This window comes from Pipra filicauda, unplaced genomic scaffold (genome assembly GCF_003945595.2).
Source record: "Pipra filicauda isolate LSUMZ 115617 unplaced genomic scaffold, ASM394559v2 scaffold405_size854913_pilon, whole genome shotgun sequence".
Taxonomy (NCBI): domain Eukaryota; kingdom Metazoa; phylum Chordata; class Aves; order Passeriformes; family Pipridae; genus Pipra; species Pipra filicauda.
This window is the reverse complement of record NW_024104538.1, coordinates 436,598-454,489: the sequence shown is the minus strand read 5'-3', so window position 1 is coordinate 454,489 and position 17,892 is coordinate 436,598. Positions and strand designations below refer to the sequence as shown.

The window sequence follows — 17,892 nt, the reverse complement described above, 5'->3', positions numbered from 1 at the left end:
TGATTTACTGTTCCTTTATTGGTCTGTCAGAAATTTGAAGATCTTGAATGGAGAAGTATTTCATAGAAATTGAGAGGAGCAGGTCATCTTCGCTTTCCAGTGCAATGGGGAACATTTCCTACAAGTTCTGGAAGACCTTGAACTACCAAGTTTTAAGACATCACTATTATAGTGTACTTTTCAGATATTTGAAGACATCCTGAAAGAATTCAGCAATACTTTTTTTATTCTAAGCAGTCTATAAAAGTTTTAAAAAATTCCTTAAAACATTTTCATGATAGCTTTTCTTTCAGCTCAAAAAAAACCCCCAAACCAAACAACAAAACAAACAACCCCTAAACAAACAATAAAACAAAATAAAACCCCCAAACATGTAAAAATTCAAAATGGGACATTAACTTTTTTTAAGCATACACTACTTATAAGAAAATTGTGCCATATCCATGCTGATAAAAATCCTTACATCACTTAATCATGTTCTTGAGTAAACGGTAAATAAACACATAGCTCAAATCAAGATGCAATTATGGACATGCACACAGAATTTATTGGTGAGCTACTCCAATCAGGACAACAGTAGTACCTTCTTTTTGCTGCAGTAAATCTGCCATTTCTTCTCTGGAGGGAGTGCAAACATAGCCTCTCTGTTCTTGTCTGTGAGATCCAATTCATCCTGGAGATTGTGAAAAAGAAAAACAGAAAAAAAAAAAACAGTCAACAGCTGCATTGGTAACTGTTAGGAACCTTGAGTTCTCCCTGTCAGAGCAGAACCTATGAAGAGAGGCAGCCAGAACAACTCCCATTTCAAACTTCCATTATTAATGATCAGTCAAGAATGGGAAAGATCACATTAAAGTCATGAAGTGAGAAACTCAAAGCACTGGATTATGTGACACAGACATTCATTATGACACTTAAAGAAATGCTAAATTCCTAGCTGGCAGTACTAATTTGCTCTTCAACAGGAAAACATTTAAATTACTGCGTCTTTTAAGCAAAGTTCATGAGACAGTTGTCTAGTGACAGTAATGCCATCAGCTACCTACAGGTTGAAATGTTTTTCCAGATGTTTGTCCTCTGAACCACATAGTCCCTATCAAAAGACAACCATCATTTCAACATAAAGAACATCTCTCCCCACAATGTCACATTAGGTTGATCAGAGCAGCAAATTCAGTGTCTGTTAAGAATAGCAAGTTCAGTAGAACATACCCTCTTAGAGCCAAGCCAACCTTACATTAGTGAAACGAAAGACAATGCTGTGATCTGGAACTGACTCCCAACTCTGTCAAGAGCACCCTCTGGATACACCACCAAATTCCCCAGCTTCAATTTCTCCTCTGTAAAAGGTGGATAAAAATAGATTCTATTCCCATGCAACATCTCTCAGAAACCATGAAAGCAGATATTGCTACTCCCTCTGTGTTTATGCAGCACTGACCAGAACAGGGCTACAATCACAGCTACTGGTTTCAGGTGCTTATAACGGAATTGATCAAAAAAGAGCGGTGTTCAGAGCAAGCAGTCTGCATGAGTAGAGATGGATGAAGAGGTATAAATCAGAGTTTCATCAATATAAAGAAAATCTTCCAATAATATTTCAATAAATCGATTTTGGCAAGGCTTTGGTGTCCCCCCCCCATATATTTGAAATGTTTGGAGAAGGAAGAGCCCAGGGGTCCAACATCAAATGACATTGTAGCACAAAATCGCTGCACATGCAGATTCTGGCACCCACACTAACCTTGTCCAAGCAGAGACAATACCTCTTTAACTCAACCCAACAATGGCTCATTTGGAAAGCATTCAGGGCTGGGAAACTTGTGAAAACAGTGAGCAAAATTGCACACTGAGCCTGGTAGCGGCTGCTGACAGATTTAAAAGCCCATAGAGATTTAAGCTGCAAAAAGGTACAAAAGAAATGCAAACAGTAACAAGGCGAGGTCAGTGCCAGCAGCCCAAGGTAGAAGAAGCTGGAGGGTTATTTTAAACAAGAAAAAGTTTAAAGGGAAAAAAAAAGTAGCTGTGCAAAAAGAGCGTAAACCATGTGGAAATGTTTAGGGTGAGTTTCCAAACAAGGGGGCAGCCAAGCAAGGCAAGGAGTTTTATCCCTGCTATACACAATTAGCAAGCTCAGGCCAGGATCACATTCTTGGGGGGAGAGGGAGAGTGAAACGACATGTAAGGCCTTAAGACAAGCGAAGGAATGCTGTTGGAGGTCAAGCATGCGGGAGGAAAAGGAGGGGCAGACAGGGAATCAGAAATGCCAGGTTTAGAAGAAGCACCAGAGGCCAGAAATACATCTGAAATGAGCTAGCTGGGCTCAACTAAATTCTTTGAAAACATTATGATTTTATTGAACTGCTTAAAGATCTTAACACTTTTTTTTTCCTCTCTCTCTTTTCTTTTTTTTTTTTTTTTTTTAAATACAGGGTAGCTAACTTGGTTGTCTAATCCATTGAGCTCTTTTCTGGAGGGCTCTTTCTGCTTCTGGTGGCAGGTCAGACAAGCAGCAGAAGCTCTAAACAGAAGCTGTGCACAAAACTGAATGATGTACCCAAACAATATAGTCCAAGACAACTATTTCATTAAAGGAATACTCCTATTGACTAAAACCACTCAGAGAGCAGGATTCTGACACTGCAGCTTCTAGACACTGCCTTGGACACTGGCAGTATCAGGGGCATAAAGAGCAATCTGCCTTCAATGGAACAATGAGAATATGCAATTTCCAGCCATGAAATTAAGTATTCTGATACCATGACACGCTCTTCGGGACAGAGGCATAGAAAGTTAGTTTGAAAAGATGGAAGATCCAGTGGGGAAAAAAAGTGCATCCACACACTAATTTATTGTGACTCAAGAGGGTAGATTAGGTCAAAAGAAGTTTAGAAGCCATCACATTAGATCAGGTAACATAGTAACAAGGAAACTGCTCAGGTATTGCAAGCAAAAGCATATTACCAAAGGCAGACCCAAACATATCTGACTGGAAAATAGCACATGGAGGGAAGATAGCTTACCCTTAATTTTGAAAGTTAGTGTTTGTTAAGAGGTAAAATGCTGGGTTCTAACCTCCAGGTCAGATGGACAGGTAGCAAGCATTAATATTCATCAGGGAAAGAAATATCTTCTCTAGAAGGCAAAGCAGCAGTCAAACTCTTCAACTTCTTTTCCTGAAATTAGTCTTCAGCAAGTGTGCTCCTTCACTGAGACGAAGAAAGGAGCGGGAAGAACTGAAGAGGCCTACATGCCCCATCACCATCAATCAAATCCTACCCTATAAAAAACCCCAAGAAAACCCTGCAAAATACAGGAGACATGAAGCCTTCTTCTGGAACCCTCCAAATCATCTTACTTCTCCCATCCCTTTGCTCTTCCTATAAAAGATGAACAAAAGACCACTGTGACTGCACAGGAAAACTCGAGATCTAAGAAAGAAGACCTTGGATTAGGCAGACCATTTTTCTATTCTCACTCAGGATCCTAACACAGACGGCACATAAGGAAACTTACTGCCTTGGAGAGAAGTAGGAGGAACAACAGAAAGAATTAATTTCAGAAGGACTGGTCCATGAACAGGTCATTCTGACCCAACAAGAGGCAGATCTGTCAGTATACAGAGATTTAGACCTTAGAGTTAGTTCAGTGACAGCAAGCAGCTATTGAAGGAGAAAGCAATTGCCAAGTTTGGCATGAAAGGTGAAGAACTAAACTCTGAATGCAGCCATCAAGACTGGGGTTGGAGCCAGACTAGGGAAGCCAACATGACCAAATGCCCTGGGTGCAAATGTAAAGGGCAAGAAAAAGATATGGACAGAACAAAGCAGGGAGAACTCCCTCCTCCATCACCTGTTCCAGTTTCTCAACAGAAATGTAGTAACTCTTCTATGCCTTGGAAAGGTGGCTCAGTTCCATTAATTCATGCCAGCGTGACCCTGCACAATGGAGCTCAGCCTCCTGGCTCTTAAAAATACTTGAAGGTGGAAGTGTTCTCATGAAACGCAGATTAAAAGGATATTTGCCAGGCTGGGCTGAGGGAGATGTAAAGTATCTCCAGTTAATATTCCTTACATTTCACTCCTTTATCTATTTCCTATTTTATTTTATATACTGAGAGTTAATTCAGTTAATTTCACTTTTATGTGAACTTTTTTTTTTTACGTACACAGATTGAATTTCAATGATAAAACATTTAAAATGTACTGGAGCTGGATTTGAGGTTCAAATACTTCCAGTCCAGTTCTTAGGCCAAAAGGGAAGATGGCCCTCATTCAAAATGGCTACAACCCAAAGAAATAAGAGACAGAGAGAAAGAAAGGAAACAAGAAGGAGGACTGAGTAGGAAACATAAAACCAGTACTTTGTGGGATTTAAAACCACATTATGTCCCTTTTTTGGGGGAACGTTTATCAAAGCATGAAAGCCGGATTTGATGCTGGGCAGCCATCAGCTCAATAATGACACTACTTGAAGCTCTAGAAAAGCTGAATGGAAAGGCATTTCTCACCTAGACTGGGCAGTACCTTTTTAGTGACACAAAATTAAATTAATAAAAAGTAAGATTTTGGGGATGTAGAAGAGTGGTTCACTTGGAGAGAGACCCACTAAAGGAGAACTTTTAACACCTACCAACATGGCTGCCTCTCTAAAGGAGAAACCTCAAGGCCTTAAGTACACAGAGAATCCCAGCTTCTGGTCTCCAGCATCTCTTGACTTCAAGTCACTGTTGGAGACCAAGAGCTCCAAATCTGGTCCTCCCTCCAGGGATGTTTGGACACTCATGGGAGGATTCTGTTCTACTTGTCCCAGGTCCACGGGCTGCTGGACTTACTGGTCACCGGGGAGTTTCACACTGACTTAAGGTTAGACAGCTGCTTTGTTTTGTAAAAGGCAAAAACCAACAAATCAACCCTCACAAGCTGGTGGGGTTGGTTTTTTTGGGGAGTTGAGGTTTTCTTGTGGCTGTTGTTTTGTTTTGTTTTCCTAAACATATAATGAATCATGCATAGCATTTCCAGCATTATGAAACACAGAATTCTGACATGATATGTTTACTGCAGGTAATAATTTGATTAATACGGGCATAACAAATATGTTGCCAGAAAGGAGATTTTGCTTATTTTCTTATGTTTAAATGGATAACTGTCTTGTTTTATCACTTTTTTATAATTTCAGCTACAGAGTTGAGTTACACTTTTAATTTTTACCTGTAGGTCACAGTCTCTCTTACTTAAAATGCTCTTGAAAGCATATCCTTCCCGTAAGCATTCACCCCAGGTCTGTTTTTCACATTTAATGGCTTTTTTATGACTGAGAGATGCTAATAACATATAGAAGCATATTCTGACTTTTTAAAAGTTTATTTCTGCCTACAAACATATTCAGGCAATTAATAAAGAATTATTAAAACATGAAATGCATTTACCATCCTCAAAGGATGAAATCAATCTTTATTTTTCACCACAGAATCCAACACTAAGACATAATACATAGGCAAATAGGCTTCAACACTTCTACTGTTTGGAGATGTCTATTGTGACTGTCTGATTACAGCTCTGTTGCACTGACTGGTTCTTTAACAGCGATGGGTACTCAAGCAAAAGGACAGCCAGGTCTTGGCATTAACAGGCTCCATGAGAACCAAATCTTCAGATGGCACAGAATGGTAAAGCTTCACAGGAAGTTTAAACTCTACTTTCCCTTGATAAACTCAAAATGGAAACTTGGGAATTTCCAGAACAGATGAAAGCAGCAGTTATCTGACCTGTGACCAGCACCAAAAGTTTCAGAGGGTTATGCAAAGCCCTGCAAAAGTACAAAACCACAGACCAAACCCCGTAGATGGTCAAACACTTCCAAGTTCCCTGCCTCAAAAAACAGGCTGATTCTGTGATAGATCTGACTTAATGTCCCTTTCAAGATAGCAATGGTATTTGCAAAAATTTTTTTCACAGCTGTGAAGTTTTTCTTTTGCTCAATCAAACCAGCATTATCTTAATGATTCTTCATGAGTCATTCAATAGGGAAAACTGAGAAGGCAGGAATTATATCTGGATGCCTTCACACACTCTAGAAAAAGCTCCAAAATTTGAAGACTTTTTATTTGAATAACTTGCTTGCATACTCACCTCAAAAATTTAGGTTCCAAGGGTACAATCATTTTTATGTTATACCTTGCATTGTATGAATTTTAGTTAAATGCACCACTCTTATCTTGATTCCTGTTCATATTCCCATTCCTTCTTTTTTCCTTTTTCTTGCACACACCTTTTCTTTTTCCCCTCACTAATCATCTTCTCATTCCTCTTGACCCTTTTCACCTGTCATGTACAAATGCACTCTCCCTCATCCACCTCATCAATCATTCTCTCTCAGTCTCTAAACAGCTTCAAATCCACCCAAGTTACAAAATGAAGTACACCGCTGCCAATATAATAAATTCCCTGTACATTATGATACCTGTGCTTCAGGTTCCCCAAGGTGGTTTATAGAGATGTCTGTCACCATATCCCCAAAAAGGCCACATTCCAGTTACCACCGATGCTCCCAAGTGGCATAGCATAGCTGACAGCCTTATGCTCTGGATGAATTTATTTAAATCTTGTACAAGTAAACAGTGACTATGACACACTATGGGGTCCCATCCAGCAGCCACTGGAAGGCCCCAGAGAAGGTTCGTGTTCATATGTAATGACTTAGAGGGAATAAGCAGTGGGTTAACCAATGCTGAAGTACAACTCAAGCCACTTGACATGCCTGGGAGTTCAGAGGAAGAGGAAGCAGTGGAAAGACATCAGGGAGAATGTTGTCAGCAGTGCACTACAAGCTTTTGCAACGGAGAATCCTGTCCAGCATAACTATTACAGCTTTAAAAAATGAACTGAGTAGGACCACATTGCTAAAACATGGCTTATATTGCATGAAAGCTATGCTTTTACATAAGCAACAGCCCCAAGAACCTTTATATTTCAGTTCCTGATGCCTATGCCAGGTCTTGTTGCCAAATAATGAGCAAGTTAGTCTGGTGGCTCACGTGCAAGTTTGCCTCTGCCCACCAGGGAGGGAAGTCAGGAAGGAGCAGAGACACTCTCATTGTAAGTACAGAGGCAGTGGTCCAAAAAGCTGCTTCAGAGATAACTTCAGTGAATGAATAAAGAAACCAAAAAAACCTAACAAAAACCAACAGAAAACCCCAAAATAATCTTCTTCAAATCTCAGTCTCTTTGTGAAGAACTTCAGATAGAAGAGATAAACCTTCTCTATTTAATCACTGTGTCCACCTCCAGGGGACAGTATTGGATTGTTCCCCTACAGTTTTCTTTCCATTGCTTTGTTCATCATAGCTCACCAGCCTGAAATGTAAGAGGCAGCCTGCTGGAAGAGTGCATTTCCAATACTGAGGAGGTCGATGAGGCATTCCGAAAGACTGCCTGTCTGAATTGTCAGTGGATGAGACTCCTTAGACTGCACAAACTGCCTACACCATTGTACAAACTGGAGCAATGAGAAGTGCAAAAGTCTTCAATCAGTCAACAGCACTACCACCCACACAGCTAAGCACACCTCCGGATGGACATTGGTTAAAAGTTTCCACTTGGGCACCTGATACATGTGCTGAGTCTACTGATAACCCATGAAAAGAAGGCAAAACAACCCAAAAACAAATCAGTCCTGCTCCTCAAGGTCTTTCATCTTGTGCTAATCCTTGGAATTAAAAGCAGCCTTTGTAAAGCACATAGAAACAGCACACAGTGAGAAGCATGGGAGTAACATTTTGATCAGTTTTACATTTTATAAGAATTAGGTGGGTCACAGCAAAACATCGTTGAGTTTCCAGGTATGTGTGTACGCCACTCCCACCTTACACACACAAGACATATCACGTAGCATCTACCCATACCACAGTGTTTTATCATTGCATTTGTGCACTATGAAACCACTATGCACACATGAGTTGCTAACACAGCCTGTTGGCATAGGAAGTAATGTTTACATTCCAGCTACTGCCACAGATATGACGGTAAAGCAAAGAAGCAGACAAACAAAAGGCTGCAATTCCCATTACACTCTTTTTTCCTCCTTGCTTTTTCAAAAAGTTGCAGCTTTAAAACCCCTTCAGTTCTAAGGTCCCAAATCTCTTGATCCTCAGTCATAACAGTACAAGACAGAAAGCACCTGATGTTTACATACTGGAAAATGTGTTTTTACTCTACCCTGCCAACACAGAAGTTACTCATTCTTAAGGCTTAGCAGCAGAGTAAGACTTTCATCCGTCAAGGGCACTGCTTTTTGATAGAGAAATTTATCTCACAGAAAGTCAACTAATAGGCCCCCCCTCTTACCCTCAAACACACTACTCATTATACTGCTTCTTTTTTCGCTTTTTAATCATTGGTTAATTGCTTCCTTGTTTCCTGGAGAACAGCTAAGTCCTGTCCCTCTCCTACTCCTCAAAGCTGTCTGTGACTTGGCAGCACACGAGTACACACAACCAGCAAGACATATTGTGGCAATCCCCTCTCACAGGCCACTAGAACCAGCATCTGCTGTTCATCTTTCTGTCCTTCACAGGCAAAACACATGCATGACACAACAATCTGCTGGGCCAAATAGAAAGACTGAGGAAAAGCAGTACTTGTTTATGCAATAATACACACAGATGTTTAGAGAGAGAAAGAGATCAAGGCTTAGATGTGCACTTTCCCAGGCAGAGCTACAATACAGGTAGAGCGAGAGGGACATTCCATGGATATGGGTAGGCATATGAGGACAATAATGCAAACAGCTGACTATTAGCACTGCTTTTTCTGTTAAGGTGAGCTGCATGTCCATGTCAGTGAATTGAAATGAGTCCAGTGAGAGGGACAGGGATGAAAACTGAATAGTCAGGCTCATGTCTAGTCTAAATCCCTGCTGCTGCAATTTAAGCCTATTACTTCCGGCCCTATCAACTAGTAACATGGGGAGCAGATTTTTTCCTTCCTCTTGACAACAGTTTTTCAGCCTATTAAAGGCTGTTTTAATGTCCCTCCTCAGTCTTCTTTCTTGAGGCTAAACAAATCCAGCTCTTTCAGTCTTTTTAGAGGCCATGTCCAGCACTTCTGGCCTCTCCTCAGTCAAAGTACATCTTTCTTGATTTGCACTGTTCAAAAGTGGGTACAGTGTTCTAGCTGAGACCTTACCAATGCTGACTGCAAAGATTATTTCATGCATCTTTCAGACTGCATTTCTGGTTACATATTCCATGTAGTCAATTACTTTTTTTTTTTTTTTAATAAAAACCCTCAAAACCTGAATGACTTATGTTCACTCTTGATCCACTATAATCCCTAGTTTCTTCTCTGAAGAAGTGTACCTGGCTCCTTTCCATCCTGAGTTACCAGACTTGCTATTTAAAGGAGTTTTAACTGTCCCAATTGAATCAGATCCTTTTTCACACAATTTCTCCATCTTATTTTAAGCTTACCTTTAAACATATCCACAGTATGGATATGTGCCTAGTGACACATTCTAGAGAGATGTGCTGTTTACAGGGGAGGACTCATATTTGGGATGTCACTGAGAAACTACCAAGCCTCGTACAGTCCACTGACTTCTATCCACTGCTGTTGTTTCATGTGGGCATCAGTGATACAGACAGCAGCAGTCTGAGAAGTCAAGAAAGGTAGTTAATATATGAAAACTGCCTCCTCCGAGCTCAGGAACAATGCATCCCAACAAAGAGAACGTCAAGGAGGCCTACATGGATGGACAAGAATGTCCTGGACAAACTCAAACACAAAAAGGAAACCTACAGAGGGAAAATAAGGAAAATAAGTAGGTGATTGGTGACAGTCAACGTGGTTTCACTAAAGGCAAATCATGCCTGACTAATTTGGTGGCCTTCTTGTGATGGGGTTACAGTGCTGATGGATAAGGGGAGAGCATGTCTTGATCTACACGGACTTGTGTAAAGCATTTCACACTATCCCACGTGACATCCTTTTCTCTAAACGGAGAGATGTGGATGTGACAGATTGACCACATGGTGGATAAGGAAGTCTCTAGATGGTCACACTTAAAGAGTTGTGGTCAATGGTTTGATGTCCAAGCAGACACCAGTGGTGAGTGATGTCCCTCAGGGGTCAGTACTGGGACCAGCAGTGTTTAATATCTTTGTTGGTGACATGGACAGTGGCAGTGAGTGCACCCTCAGCAAGTTTGCTGGTGACGCCAAGCTGTGTGGTGCGGTTGATACGCTGGAGGGGAAAAGCTGCTGTCCAGAGGGACCTGGACAGGCTTGGAAGGTGGGCCTGTATGAACCTCAAGAAGTTCAACAAGGCCAAGATCAGTGTCCTGCATGTGGGCTGGGGGAAGCACAAGCAAAAGTACGGGCTGGGTGGAGAATGGATTGAGATCAGCCCCAAGGAGAAGGGTTGGGGGTGTTCGTTGAGAAGAAGCTCAACATGATCTGACAATGTGTGCCTGCAGTCCAGAAGGCAAGTCCAGAAGAGGACCATGAAGATGATCAGAGGCTGCAGCACCTCTATTATGAAGAAGGGTTGATACATTTGGGATTGTTCATCCTGGAGAAGAAGAGGCTCCAGGAAGACCTTACAGCACCTTCTAGTACCTAAAAGGGGCTATAAAAGAGCTGAAGAGGGACTTTTTACAAGAGCATAGAGTGATAGGATAAGGGGGAATGGCTTTAAACTGAAAGAGTGTATGTTTAGATTATACAAAAAGCTCTTCACTATGAGGATGGTGAGGCTTTAGAACACTTCGCTGCTACACAGTGAAGCTGTGGATATTGCACCCCTGGCAGGGTTCGAGGCCAGGTTGGATGGGGCTCTGAGCAACCGGGTACAGTGGAAGGTGTTCCCTGCTCATGGTAGAAAGGTTGGAACTAGCTGATCTTTAAGGTCCTTCCAACACAAACCATTCTATGATTCTATGATCTGGAAAGTTGAAAGGTGTGCTCTGTATTTCACCATGCAGTCAATTAAATGAAAATACCAAACAGAACTGAAGTTGTTAAACTTCTGCTTGATACATTTTTTCACTGGTCAGGTCGCAAGTCCTCTAGGACAAATACCGCATTTACCTCCACATTCTGATTACACACACTGTATCAAATACCTCTCTCAAACAGACCTTCTATTATCAGTATATATAACACTAAATAACAATAAAATCTGCTGTTTCAGCACAGTGCCCATTTTCCGCCGCTCATTTCCTTTCCTTCCCCTCCCCTCATTTCCCTCCTCCCTTCCCCCTCCCTGTGCCAGGGTTTCCTTTTCATGCCAAGGTCTTTTAGATGAGACCCTGTATGGGAAGGTAGTTGTGGGAAAGGTTGTTAGGAAACTGCCGTCTAAACTGCTACCTTTCCGGCTTCTCCACCCTCTCCCTCCCTACAAAGTGTCCTCTGTTCTGTTTTAATACTAATGAGTTCAGAGAAGGTTCCTAGGCTAGAGCAATTTACAGTTTGGACTGTGCCAAAGCACACAGGCACACACCTCTCTGATCACTTCCTGCCCAAACACAGTCCTGCTGGCTCAACCCTCAAAATGTGGCTTGGGGATTGCTGTTGCGTCCCTGTGCCAAAGGCAGGCTGAATTTCCAGGGGCATCGGTGCTACCTACTCCTCTCCTCCCAGTTTTATCCTCTTGTGTGCATCCTATTTGCCATATGCCCCTATGGAGGAAAACAAGGGTAAGTCAGAGCTTGGCTGACCTTTAAATCTCTGATAAAATATTACGTAAAAGGGCAGGAGGAACTGGGAGGTTGGTTAAGAATTTAATGAGCAAAATTAACTTCTTGTTGAGCTTTGATTGTGCAGCTAAGACACACATGCTCAAGCTTACACATAGGGTAAACTCAAAGGAACTCCAAAAAATCAACAAAATTTCTGGTGGAAGTTCAGGTTTACACAGAAAAAAGCGAAATCAGAAGCTAGTTTTAGTTCTTCTCTTGCTCTCTGAATTAGTATTCCAAATTTGGTAGTGCAAACCAGAAATCAGAATGCCCCTAACTCCATTAAACTGAGTAGACTTACTCTGGATTTACTCCAATGTAAAATATTGATGAAATTGTCCCTTTTAAATTGTCAGCTAGACTGCCAATAACACTGGCTCATTCTACAATCTACAGCACAGATTTCAGACATAGAACAGATTGAGAAGTCTATCAGTCCCCTTTTTGCTAGTTATTAACTTCTACTTCAATAAATGGAGATGATCTGTATTTACAGTTCAGACCAGCTAGAACATCATCCACATACTGGCTTCTGTTATCTCCTCTGGGTTGAAGTGGAGGGCAATTCCACAATTCTCTTCCCTTGTACAAACTGAGTATTTAAATAGTCAAACAGTGAATTGAAAGCATGACAGTATATTTGGTTATTCACTCACACCCTGTCCTGTCTCATTGCTCAAATATTCTGATAATCAGAACAGAAACTACTCCACTGACATCACTGGGCTTAAGAAAACACCAGCCAAGATGTCTTTCTCTAAATGTTTCTACTAAAGAAATTACCAGAAACTTTCACAAAATACAGCAAAAAGAATAAGAGAAGAATGAGCACGTGCCTTGCATCATCTTCTAACAACAAATCATAATTGCATTTACTATCTGGTTAAGCATTTGCAGTCCAAAAGCTCTCCCTCATCATTAATGTAGAAGCCAACAACTTCACACCAACCAACTAACTCATGCAGCTGTTGCTCTTTATCCAAGAGGTAATGCTGAAACATAGCCACTAAAGCAATCCCAACGGATTTTCCATGACTCAGGGATCTCCCTGGACACCTTCCAAACTGGGAAACTGCAATCTGCCTTCCCCTTGTAATTTCCTTTGGAGAAATTATTCTTCAAACCTAGCAAACCATTGCATAATATTGTTGTGCACGCTGCTCTTTTCAAAAGGTGGTTATTGTGGACAGCCTTTCCCTTTATGTGGTCAAAAAATGATGGGAAGCTGCAAAATTAATAGACGTCCTTAAGTGCCTTTAATGTAGAAGTGCACAGAATATACAGATGTTGACTAGGGCCTTTTTGCATACACCACTGGGTCAACACGTGAAAGTAAGGGAAGTCTGCCCAGGAAGGTAGTAGAGTCTTGCATCAGATCCTCCCTAATAAAAAAAAAACAAGTACAAAAAAGCAGGAGGTAATAATAGAGATTTGCTCCCAAGTTCTTCAAATACAACACATTTGACACTGGAAGACTCCTGTACTGCCTGTAACCTACATGTGCTGCATCTTTTCAGCACCTTTTCAATGTGGCTCCAATTCTGTGTTAAAACTGGGTTAAGAAGCATTACTGTTTCTCACAAGGGAAACAAATGCACAAATGCATGAATTTAGCTATTCCTGTAAGCTTACACAACTAGGAAAAAGATGATGTTCCTGAAAAGTTTTCCTCCCAGAAAGCTTATAGACTTTTCATTTACAGAAAACAAGGCAGCTAGCATTAAAAGCTTCGGATCAGTGTTGTTCCTGTGCCAGGTGGAAGGCATCTATCTGTACTACTTCAGGATAAAACATCAAAGCTAGAGCAGCTGTGGAGGCAATCTGGTGTGATGAGTGACAGAAAAAGCACCTTCTGACACTTGCTTTCCATGTGCTGCTCCCACCTCATGCTGAAGGATGAACACAAGGACCTCTCCTGTAAATGACACCAAAATCTGCCCCTTACGTAGTGTGGAGCAAGATGCCAGGAAACTGCTGATCTGAAAACCTTGTACCCTAAAAAGGTTCTACTCCATCCAACCAGCCTCCCCTGTGGCACCTTGTGCTCCCCACTTTGGAGCCTTGCACACCAGGCAAATGATAAAAAAAAGACTATTTCTCTCCAATACTGGAAGAGCAATCCCAAATTACCTTAACAGGTCCCCTGAATAATAAACAACAAACCTTGAGTACTGTTTGAAGATAGAATCCACCTATAGAAGGGCACAGAGGTATGACATAGTCATACACTCTTTCCCCACACTCTTCTTCAGCCTATATGATACACCATCTGAGCAATTATTATATCTGATATAAATTGTTACTAGGTGAGCAACTACAGAAAATAATCTGAGTCAACATATTAAACAGATGATACTTCATAATTGTTATCTTCTTCTCCATTCAATTATCTTAATTTTTTAACAGTTCCTCTTAAACCCCTGCTAGACTCTACCTCCCTAGGGATAACTCCTGTCCTGCAAAACACTTACGTCCCATCCTCTTTCCCAGCCTTTTCTCTTCACTGGAAAATTTCACTGCTTCCCCAGCTTCGGGTGGGAAATTATTATAAATTATATAAATTACTATAAATTTTATAAGGTCTTCATCAGCTAGATGGACCTGGCTTTCCCTTTCTTGCTGTCATCATGCTAAATATCAAAACATACCTCCTGCAAAATCTCAGATCTGGCCCTTCCTCTATGAGCTGCAGAACAAACAATTATCTGTCATCCAACCTCCCCCAATTACCACACAAGCTCATTCTCTTCAAAAGCACTGCCAAAAGATCATCTTGGTCTAGCATTTGTCCCATATCATATCCATCTTTGCCATCTATCTTCACTGTCCCTTCAGCACCACAGCTGTGGTGCAACAAATGCACCACATTTGTTGTGTCTTTTTCTTCAGCACTTTGGAAAACATTGTTCCTCCTTATCACAATCTTCTGTCCAGTTACAATCTGGCCAATACGGTCTTTGTAAGATGTAGTACTTTCCTCTGTCATTTTTCACAGGTGTATCTCCAGCTGGTATGTTTTCATCCCAAATTACTTTTCTTATCTGATTTATAATAGTCTCCCACCCCTCCTCAGCAGACCAAATCTAGATTTGAATACCCTCTCTAGAAGATGAGGAATGAGGTCCTAATAGATTTTTTAAGCCATCAAATACAGCTCTGAAAAACATAAGACACTAATACAGAGAAGTAAAGGAAGGATAGAAATTGCAGAAGGGCAGAAATCATACTCAGAGAAGCCATTCCAAAGTGCTGGAGCAATAAGACATCCCTGTACTACTGCTGCTGACACTATTTCTACTGGAGAGGGCCCACTCTGTTACTCTAAGTCAGCAGGCAAAGTGGCAGGAAATATATGAGAATGCTGGTTCAGTTCTAAGAGGAGGGTAGGAAATTGTCTACTCTGTATCCAAGTGTAGCTGGAAAAGCTCCAGAAAGCTGAAATAAAGATAAATTAATTTGATCCTTCCAGCTAGCAAGTATGACTCCTACTATCAATATCATCTCAGTGTTTTATCACTTCAGCAGCCTTCAGGCTCAATCCAGAAAATTGCTGACTCTTTGTTATAGTCATAATGGAACAAAAAAACCATTAAAATATTAATTACATTTAACTAAGGAAAAAGGCCACAGTAGAGCCTTACGTTATTTTTTTATTTTTATATCATGCTGCCTAACACTTGTAGTTATGCCAAAACACAACAGTATTATCAAATCATCTGATAAGGTATTAGAACACATGGACCCAAAATTTCTGAACTAAACATACCCACCTAATCCATGACTTAAGGGAGAGGATATCATGATAGCTCCCAAGCATTCAATAGAGGGAAGATGTAAGATTGGCAACTTAGCACTTCCATTCTCTAGTGGCAGATCTGTTCTTTCCCCTCCTTTTACATCCCAAGCTAGATATCTGTGATGCTCCCAAAATCCAGTACTTCTCCTCTTTTGCCCTAGATGGACTACATGCATTTCCTCAATCATGGAACATCAGGATTACTCTGGTAAAAAGATGTAGTCCTGTGAGTTCTTTCTCAGGTGTTTCACGTCTAGTGTAAGTAAATCATACTAAGAACACACTCCAACATTCCCTTCAAGTATTCCAACCACAACTGCAACCTTTCCCACTTTTCAGAAAGACAGTCAGCATGCTGCTCTGCTTGGGATATTCAGAAGCCAACAATCACCACAGACACAGAAAATATCACACAGGCCAAATTTCAGTCAATGGTGAATGATATAATTCCACTACTGTCTTCAGTGGAACTCAACTGCTTTTCATTGGGTAACTATCTATCCATAAGTTTTACAGTAAAGCAACAAGATTTAAAAAGACAGTGTATTCCTGCACAAAAGCATTAAAACGACACAGGTACTTTGGTAACACCCCCAGCTTCTTCACACGCAAAATCTTGCACATAAGACCAGGCCTGGATTTACATTTGTTTACACAACCTTATTGATTCTCAGACATGGAGTGTGAGACCTGGCTGCCATCCTATGCTCCTTACACAGCACCTGTGTCTCACCCATTTGCAGCACAGGGACTGCTCCTTCTCACACAGCTGGTCAGGGAGCTGAGAGCTGCCAACCAGCTGCATCTGCTGGAAGGGAGCCTGGAGTGAGAAAGCGCTGGTTCTGCACTCAGTGCCATAAGCCTGTCCCTATCATAGCACTCCATACGTAGGTGAGCACCCAAAAGGAGAAGCTGTCTCTGCAATGAAGCCTAAACTGCAACACCTCTTATGTACTGCGACTTGAATAACTACAGAAAACTGCTTTTGGTGATATGTGCATTAAAATCAAGGACTTGTACACATGTACTGCACATGGGACACATGCAAAGCAGACCCAACATTATGAAAAAGTCTCTCTCTGTAGAGCAGGAAGAAAAAAAGTATCTTCTGTGTGGAAAACTAAAAAGAAAAGAGGTATCTGGGTATGTACAGTCTTGGACTGAAGAACTGTGCTGGACATAAAGGAACTCTGTACACAACTAGACAGATTATGATATCATGAAGAGCTTTTGCCTCCCAAGCCTCGGTACCCTAAGTGCTTCAGAAATCTTAAACCACCTAGTTCTTTTGCCATTATTATAATAGAAGACAACTGCATCTGAGTGCATGAAAAATGTTAACCTGACAACTATAATCTAATCGGAGAGAAAAGAAACTTTTTGTGGCCTGGCCACCATCAGTGAGGAGAGTGATTTTCTGCCTCAAAGCTTTGCTTTTTTTCTGCCTTTAGAGACAGTGTCTTCTACTTAGAGGGTGATGTTAAGGCTTCTTCCTGGATACGAGCCTCTGGTCATGAAAATTCTGTCTTGGTCTCATCATCAGCATTTTCTTACAGACTCCACTTCTTTATTCTCATTAAGTGCAAGAAAGGAAGTAATAACTGGGGTGGGGAGTCTCCACTGAGCTAAGGCCAGCAAAGCCTCCTAGTTTGCTCAAGTCAGAGCTCATCACATACAAATAAAAATGAAGGACCTCTCCAGATGTTGACTGCATTTGGCACTACACTTCCTGACTGATTAGGTAGATTAATTCATTACAAAAGAGCACAGAGAGGATGAGGATGGGCACAGGAAATTAAATAACTTCCTCTTATGGGCAAAACAGAATAGAGGTACTTTTAAATTATGGTTGCAGAGAAATTTGCAATGATGAACAACTCTAAGCCACAGGCCTGTCAGAGGTGTAGTCTGAAACCACGATTTACATGCAGGGCAAGTGACACAGAAAATAAATCCCTATATTCAAAAGAATCCAGCAAAAGGATAGAATGACTCAAAAGACTTAACATTTGAAACTGAAATACTCAAATCTTGATAACATGCCTGAATTTAAATGTGAGTTAATACAGTTTTCAATACACACGACACATGTTTGGGGGTTGAAGCGAGGACCTAAAAATGCATGTCTTTCTAAGCCACAACGTTTCAATGAGAAACTAAGGACTTAAATAAGCTTCAGACCTGGAGGATACTTTTCTGAGAATGCGGTGCTCCACACTGGGAGCCAAGAGACAGAATAGGCAATTCTGCATGTCTGCTTCCCAGGAACTGGAAATAGGGAATTTTGTTCGCCAAGCTCATCAACAAACACAGAGAAACATAGCTGATGCCCTCTTGTGCCTCCATACATTGACATATAT

At 41.1% G+C, this 17,892-nt stretch overlaps 1 protein-coding gene across 4 annotated transcripts in view; it reads right to left on the bottom strand.

Moving 5' to 3' along the window:
* DAAM2 (dishevelled associated activator of morphogenesis 2) overlaps positions 1–17,892 on the bottom strand; it is a 201,129-nt gene that overhangs the window by 97,718 nt on the left and 85,519 nt on the right. For all 4 annotated transcript variants that reach the window (XM_039385331.1, XM_027748863.2, XM_027748866.2 and 1 more), the window contains exon 3: positions 584–673. In XM_039385331.1, the coding sequence (XP_039241265.1) occupies positions 584–673 (90 nt within the window). The remainder of the gene's footprint in view (positions 1–583; positions 674–17,892) is intronic.